Here is an 8,405-nt window from a genome sequence, read left to right on the forward strand (position 1 = left end):
TAGATCTGAAAGAGGAATATTTAGATCTCCCACTAGTATGGTTTTACTGTCTATTTCCTTCTTGAGCTCTGCCAGTTTCTCTTTTACGAATTTGGATGCTGTACCACTTGGTGCATACATATTGAGCAGTGTTATTTCCTCATTGTTTATACTGCCTTTAATCAGGATGTAATGACCTTCCCTGTCTTTTTTAATCATATCTACTTTGGCTTTGTCAGAAATCAAAATTGCCACTCCTGCCTTCTTTTTCTCATTTGATGCCCAAAAGATTTTGCTCAAGCCCTTAACCTTAAACTTGCGTATGTCCACCTGCCTCATGTGTGTTTCTTGTAGACAACATATGGTAGGATTTTGGTTTCTAATCCACTCTGCTATTTGCTTCCATTTTATGAGAGAGTTTATCCCATTCACATTCAGAGTTATAATTATCAGTTGTGCATTTGCTGACATTTTTGTATCCTCCCCTAGTTCTACCCCTTCTTCTTAAACTATTTCCTTTTAAAACAGTGATTTTCTTTAAGCCGGAATCCCTTATCCCCTCCCTTGATTAACTTCCCTTCCTACCCCCTCCCTTGTTATTCCCCTCTTTTTATTTTTAAAGGCCTAATAAATTCCCTTCCCCTTCTTCTCTCCTCCCTTTTTTGACCTCCCCACTACCCTACTCCCCTTCGTTTATCCCTTCTGACTTTCTCAGTAGGGTTAGATAGAGTTTTATATCCCAATGGATAATATAGCTACTCTTCCCTCTCCAGGTTAATTACACTGAGAGTAAGGTTTAAATATTACCTCTTAATGCTCTCTTCCTCTCCCTCTTATAATAGTATTTGTCCCCTCCCCTTCCCATGCCCTCTTTGTGTGTAATAGAATATCCTATTTTTCTCATTCTCTCAAGTTTCTCTTGGTGACCTCTGCTATTCACACCCCTCTTTCCCAACCCCCATATCATCTTAGATCATTTAGTATTCCACCCTCTCCTTATGAATTATTCTTCTGATTACTATAATAGTAAATACTATAATAGTGAATAGAGTTCACTACAGAGAATTATACATAACATTTCTCCACATAGGAATATAGATAATTAGATCTTACTGAGGCCCTTAAAAAGTCAAATTTAAAAATTATGAGTTTTCTTTCTTTTACCTCTGTTTCTTATTTACCTTTTCATGTTTCTCTTGATTTTTGTGGTTGGATATCAAACTTTCCATTTAGTCCTGGTCTTTTCTGTGCAAATACTTGGAAATCTTCAATTTTTTTGAATGCCTATACTTTCCCCTGAAAGTATATAGTCAATTTTGATGGGTAGTTGATCCGTGGCTGAAGGCCTAGCTCTCTTATCTTTCTGAATATTGTATTACAAGAATTGTGGTCTTTTAGCATGGAGGCTGCCAGATCCTGTGTGATCCTGATTTGTGCTCCTTGATATTTGAATTGTCTCTTTCTGGCTTCTTGTAAGATTTTTTCTTTTATTTGAAAGCTCTTGAATTTGGCTATTATATTGCTTGGCATTGCCCTTTCTGGGTCTAGTGTAGAGGGTGATTTATGGATCCTTTCAATGTCTATATTGTCCTCTTGTAGAACTTCAGGACAATTTTGCTGAATAATTTCTTTTAGTATGGAGTCCAAGTTTCTATTAATCTCTGGTTTTTCTGGAAGACCAATGATTCTCAAATTGTCTCTTCTAGACTGGTTTTCTTGGTCTGTCACTTTCTAATTGAGATATTTCATGTTTCCTTCTATTTTATCAGTCCTTTGACTTTGTTTTATTTGTTCTTGTTGTCTTGAGAGATCATTAGCTTCTAATTGCTCAATTCTAGCCTTTAGGGACTGGTTTTCGGCTATAATCTTTTGGTTTTCGGCTATGATCTTTTGGTTTTCCTTTTCAATCTGGTCATTTCTGGTGTTTAATTTGCTTATCAGTTCATTTGATTTCTTAGCCTCACTTTCCAATTGCAAAATTCTGCCCTTTAAACTGTTATTTTCTTGCCTGATTTCCTTTTGAGCTATTTCCCATTTCTCTAGCCAAATCTTTTCCAACTTTTTTGTCATCTCATATTTGAACTCTTCAAGAGCTTGTGACCAGTTTTCATTATTTTGGGAGGGTCCGGATGCTTGTTTGTTCTCCTCTTCTGTTTGCTCGGTTGTCTGGATTTTCTCTGTGTAAAAATTGTCGAGTGTTAAAGGTTTCTTTCTCTTTTGGCCTTCCTGATTCTGGGTTGCCATTGTTAGCCCAGCCTGTTCTCAGGTTTATCCTCACACTGACTCAGGTCTGATTTTTCTCAAGGTCAAGCTCCCTGGTGGACCTCCTTGCTTGATCCTCTGCCGGAGGCTCCTTTACAAGTCTCAGGGCGCTGCTTCCACAGTCGTATACCTGTCTTCACTGGTTCCCCACTCAGGGTTTCAGAGCCTGTGTTCACATGCGCTTGTGTCCACCTCCACTCGCGCCTGTACTCGCGCCTGCGCTCTGTGTCCACGCTCAAAATCCGTGCGCGTTCTTTAGCCTTTTGGGGTCCTAAGTCTTGCTCCTCTCAGGAACAGACCCTGGAGCTGCCAATGACTCAATGGGTGCCCCAAACTTGCTCTATTTCTCTTGAGCTGGCTTTGGCATTGTAGGTGGTATGTGTGTGTGTGTGTGTGTGGGGGGGGTTGTTCAGTCCACGATTTAGTCAGAGCTGTTTCACCCCTTTATAGTATGGAAATGCCCCGATTCCACATACCTTCCACACTGCGCCCTGTTGTGGGGTACCTCCGTTCGTCTGGATTTGTTTTTGTGTCCCCTTGAGGAGTCCTGTATGTTTCAGTTAGGAGAGGTTAAGCGCTGCTTTTTACTCTGCCTCAATCTTAACCAGGAAGCCCCTTGCTAAATTCCAGAACTCCTATCTTTTCACTTCCTATATCCTCCTTTCATTTTCAAAGCCCCAGTTTGAATGAAAAGTGATAAAAAAAAAAAAAAAGCACAACCAGGGCTTTTGAGATCTTTACTTATCTGTTTAGACTTTATAATCCCTAGAAATAGTTCCTTGATTCTTTATGGTAATATTATTTGGCACAATATATATCATCAGAAGTGGATAGTGGAATCACATTAAACAAGAGTTATGATGTTTCTTCTCACTGTTAAGTAAAGATTCCTGAGAATGACAGCATAACACAAACTGCTAGTTCTGTTTCTATCTCATAAATATTGTAAACTTAATCAGGGAAACAACCTCTAAAAGGCAGAAGTCAGCCATTCTTACCAGTAGCTGACTAACTGTCTTTTATAGAGCAGGAAAGTCAGCCTAACTAAAGAAAAAAGATAACCTAAGAGAGAGCTAGGACTTGGCATGTGTCAGGCAAGTCAAACCACCCCTATCACTTTAAAAAAATTTTAAAAATATTTTCCCAAGGTAATATGATTCATATTCTCTCCCCTCTTCCCTTCCTGCTCCTGGACCTTACAAGCAATTCCACTGGGTTATACATGTGTTATCACTTGGTACCTATTTCCATATTATCCATTTTTGTAATAGAGTAATCCTTTAAAACCAAAACCCCAAATCATATTCCCAGGTAAACATGATAACTTATACGTTTTTCTTCTGTGTTTCTATTCCCTCAGGTTTTTCTCTCAATGTGGATAATATTCTTTCTCATAAGTCTCTCAGGATTGTCCTGACACATTGCATTGTCTCTAGAAGCAAAGTTGATTACATTTTATCATTGCACAATGTTTCAGTTTCTGTGTACAATGTTCTCTTGGTTCTGCTTATTTCACTTAGCATCAGTTCTTGGAGGTCTTCCCAGTTCTTATAGAAATAAAGCAGTTCATCATTCCTTATAGGACAATAGTATTCCATCATCATCATATGACACAATTTATTTAGCCATTCCCCAATTGAGGGACACTCCCTCATTTTCCAAATTTTTGCCACCACAAAGTGTGGCTATGAATATTTTCATATAACCATTTTTATTATTTCTTTGGGGTACAAAGCTAGTAGTGATGTTGCTGGATCAAAGGACATGCTTTCTTTTAAAGCCTTTTGGGGATAATTCCAAATTGTCTTCCAGAATGCTTGGATCAATTTACAATTCCACAAGTAATGTATTAGTGTCCCAATTTTGCCACATCCCTTCCAATATTTATTATTTTCCTTTACTGTCATATTGACAATCTGATAGATGTGATGTGGTACCTCTGAGTTGTTTTGATTTTCAATTCTCTAATCAGGAGGAATTTACCACTACCACTCTGAACACCACTTCTCAGACCCAAAAGCTGGTTAATAATTGGTGATATTAGTGGTGGATTATCCACAGTGATTACTTTCATTGGTATTTCTGGAACCAAACTAGAAGTAAGGACAATAGACCTAGAGACACTACTATTTCCAATGCTTTGGGGTTCAAGAAGAAGTGGTCTTCACTAGAGAATAGGATTTGTTCATGGTTTTTTTTTCTCTCCCTAGTGAAAAGATTTCACAGAATTGGTCACTCGGAGAGCTATTACTGCCAGATGAAGGAATTAAAATGGATGAGATTGGCGGGCAGCTAGTAGATTTCATGGATTGAGAGCCAGGTCTAGAGATGGCAATCCATGGGTTCAAATCTGTCCTCGAACCCTTTCTGGCTGTGTGTCCCCATTTAAATCACTTAATTCCCATTGCCTTCCCCTTGACACTCTTCTGTCTTGGAACCAATGCATAATATTGATTCTAAGATGGGAAGTGTTTAAAGGGAAATAAAAGGAAAAGAAATGGGTAGGTCAATCTGATTATATCACTTCATTATTAAGTTCCTTGAATCCAGGTAGTTATTAAATGTATTTTCACTCATTCATTAATTCACTGAATAAAATCTGCCCTTTTTACCTAACACTCATTTCTAAAATTAATTCCACTTAACTAAAAAAAAATACTCCAAGTTAAATGTACTGGTCACTATTTTTTTTAGAGATGAAGAAGCTGGAGTATAGTAATTAGATTTTCATTGTTTCCATCATACTTCTATTCAAGTGTCATTTATTCATTGCCAAAAGCCTAATCAATTGTAATTGCTAGAGACACACTCTCTGGATTTATACGTTGCTAATCTACTAAGAGAGCAAGTTATCACTTTATTTTGCTTTATTTTTTGTTGTTTTCCCTAGGCAAACAGTAACATTGATGATTTATTTGTAGAGCATTCACTTTTATATGTCTCAGGAAGAATAGAATTATGCAAAATAACAGATGGAATAAAGAGAAGAAAGGCATTTCTTAGAGGTCATAAAAAGGCACCACTCTGCATGTATTGTGTTTAATGATTTATACATAACATTAATTATTAAATAATGATTGATTCTGGCAAACTATTATACTAAATAGATAATATAAAAACAATTCTAAACAAAGTTGCATTTCATTCAGAAATCCATAGAATAGGATAGGATTTGAGAAAATCTCTAAGAGAAGGAAGCAAAAGGTATACCTCGGGAAAGTTTGGAGAGAAAAATGGGAGAAGTTAATAAGAGAACATGGTCCATGAAAGCAAACAAAGACAGATTTTCCCATTTCATTTTGTGTTATTTCTGTTCCTTATATAGATCACATATTATTTGTTTGAAAAAGGTGCTGCTCTCTGGATTGCATCCTTAAAAGCTTGCCTCACTTGCTGGTTCCTTAGGGTGTAAATAAAGGGGTTTAATAGAGGGGCAACTGAAGTATTGAGTAAAGATATTCCTTTGGTTAAAGATATTCTTTCCTTAGCTGAGGGTTTAATATACATGAAAATGCAGCTGCCATAGGAGAGGGAGAGGACAATCATGTGAGAGGAACAGGTAGAAAAAGCCTTTTTCCTCTGACTAGCAGATGGAATTCTCAGGATTGTCAGGGCAATGTGAACATAAGATAGAATCACTAGTGTTAAAGTAACTAAGAGTGTCACTAAAGCTAAGATGAAACTGAGGAGTTCAAGGAATTCAGTGTCTGTGCAGGAGAGCTGCAACATGGGAGCAGTGTCACAATAGAAATGATCGATGGCATTGGAGGCACAGAAATCCAGTTGGAGGCCTGCAATAAGGCCTGGAAAGATAATGAGGAAGCCAGATACCCAAGAGCTAAGAACAAGCTTCATGCAGACTTTGCTGCTCATAATGGTTGTGTAATGTAGAGGCTTACAAATGGCAACATAACGGTCATAGGACATGGCAGCCAGAAGATAAAATTCAGATGCCCCAAGAAGGAAGGCAAAAAATAATTGAACAGCACAACAATTATAGGTAATGGTTTTGTCCCCAGTTGCAATGCTAACAAGAAATTTAGGGATGCACACAGTTGTATAAGAAATTTCCAGGAGAGAAAAATTTCGAAGGAAAAAGTACATGGGAGTCTTGAGATGGGTGTCCAACAAGGTGAGAAGAATGATAGTCAAGTTGCCAGCAACACTTAATATATATGTAAGGAACAGAAAGAGGAAAAGTACAATCTTCCATTGAGGATCATCTGTCAATCCTAAGAGGATAAACACTGTCACTGTTGTACGATTTCTCATTATTGATGTTAGATTTTTACCATACCTAGAGTGAAAATAGGAAAAATCCAATCAGAAAATACATGATACCCAAGAGCATGATTACTATTGATTATCAAATCTAATGGGGAGAGAACAATGCATGTAGTATTGTAAAAAAATGATCTTTATCTTTGTAACTAGTGGTTCTTCATTAGATTGACCTTTCCTATTATGATATATATACCAAAATGAAAGTAAGTTTTCATTCCCTGAGGAGATAAGACAAATAATGAGCCATCACAAGTCAGCTGAAAGGTTAAAAATTAAGGTAGCCAATTAATGTGTGACAATTCATCAAGTGAATCATCTGTTGGTGGAAAATTAAGTTTTACTCCTGAGTTTTTATGAGTGGGAAATATGTAACTATGGGACAAGTATTTTTCAGTTATCTGAGAATATCATGTGTTTATTTATTTTACTTTAAAAAAACTTACCTTATATCTTAGAATCAATACTAATCATCTGTTTTCAAACGAGAAGGACAGTAAGGGCTGGGCAATTGGAAATTAGTGATTCTCCAAGGTCAAACAACTTGGAAGTATATCTGAGCCTGAACTAATTTGTCTATCCCCCAAGTCACCAAGATACTTCATATGTAGTATATTGATATGGATCTTTCTCTTTTACACCATGGTAGAAAGTTCATTTGTAATAGTGACCAAAAAAAATAAAATAAAATTTTTTTAGGTTACTATGGTTACCAAGTGTTTTGCTTTTAGCTCTCATTTCACTTTGATCACAAACACACAATCTACTTTCAGGTCCACACTTAATGTCTTTATGGCTTTTTAGGGATTACAGAGATTGCATTTTTTAAGTATAGCCTTAAAGAAAGCAATTTCACCACCATGCTATAAGGAGATATTAGAGTAAAATGGTAATAAAAGTTTTCTTATAGTGTATCATACCTTAAAGCAGTATAAAAATGCAAGCCAAAGGCTTTTTCATTTTTTAAATTATCTTTACAAGTGCCCTTGATCTCATTCCCTCTGATCATCTCCCACAGATTGTTATCTAAACTTCAAATTCTAATGGTTTCTTGTCTCCTACCTACAAATATACTAAAGTCTCCTTCATCCTTTAGAAGGGAAAAAAAAACTTATCTTGACCCTCCTCAAACTATGTTTTCAATTTCTCAACACACACATGCACACACAATCTTCACTTCCCTATTCATTGACTTTTCTCCATGAGAAAGGTTTTTGCAGAAAACAATTATTTTCTAATCCTTTCTGTTCTCCATATGTCTTCAATGCATTTCCAACAATTGAAGAAAACCTACAAAAAGCAGACTGTATTTACCCTTTTTGTCCAAGTGACAAATACATAATCAAGTGATTCTTTAACTTACTATCCTTTTCTGCAGACCTCACAGACATGTTAGTTCAGGTTTTCATGGGGAGAATAATAATTGCAAGAATACCCATATTTCACATATCCTCCATTCATAGCACAGAGAAAAATGAAAACCTGGAGAAAATATACAAAGAACATACTCACTTTTATGAAAGCCTTTTTGATGATTTAATTAGAACTTAATGTTTACTGTAGAAATGGGATGGATTGATCCTAAACTTGAGGAAACTCAAGTCACTTATATAACCCATCTACTTCTGTCTCTTGCATAAGTGCACTCTCACAAATGCATATACATATCCACAGAAATCATCAAAGTAGGAAATTATTCATCCACTGAGGCATGGTGCCAGATCTGAGGTTTCGGGAAATTGTCCTTTTTATAACAGTGGAACATAATTTCCTGGACTTCATAAATGTAGAAGGAACAAACTATTTATCATATGGGAGATGCTATGGCAGCATCACTATTATAAGAATATAATATATAATGCTCTTCCTTAGACAGGGAGATT

The 8,405-nt window shown here is 36.5% G+C and overlaps 1 protein-coding gene across 1 annotated transcript; it reads right to left on the reverse strand.

The window, feature by feature from the left end:
• Window positions 1-5,574: 5,574 nt before the first annotated feature.
• On the reverse strand, window positions 5,575-6,513 carry LOC123248930 (olfactory receptor 6C74-like). The gene has a single exon (XM_044677845.1). It carries the CDS (start codon window positions 6,511-6,513, stop codon window positions 5,575-5,577), a length of 939 nt encoding a protein of 312 aa, XP_044533780.1.
• Window positions 6,514-8,405: the final 1,892 nt, after the last annotated feature.

This window comes from Gracilinanus agilis, chromosome 5, assembly GCF_016433145.1.
Source record: "Gracilinanus agilis isolate LMUSP501 chromosome 5, AgileGrace, whole genome shotgun sequence".
Classification (NCBI taxonomy): Eukaryota; Metazoa; Chordata; class Mammalia; order Didelphimorphia; family Didelphidae; genus Gracilinanus; species Gracilinanus agilis.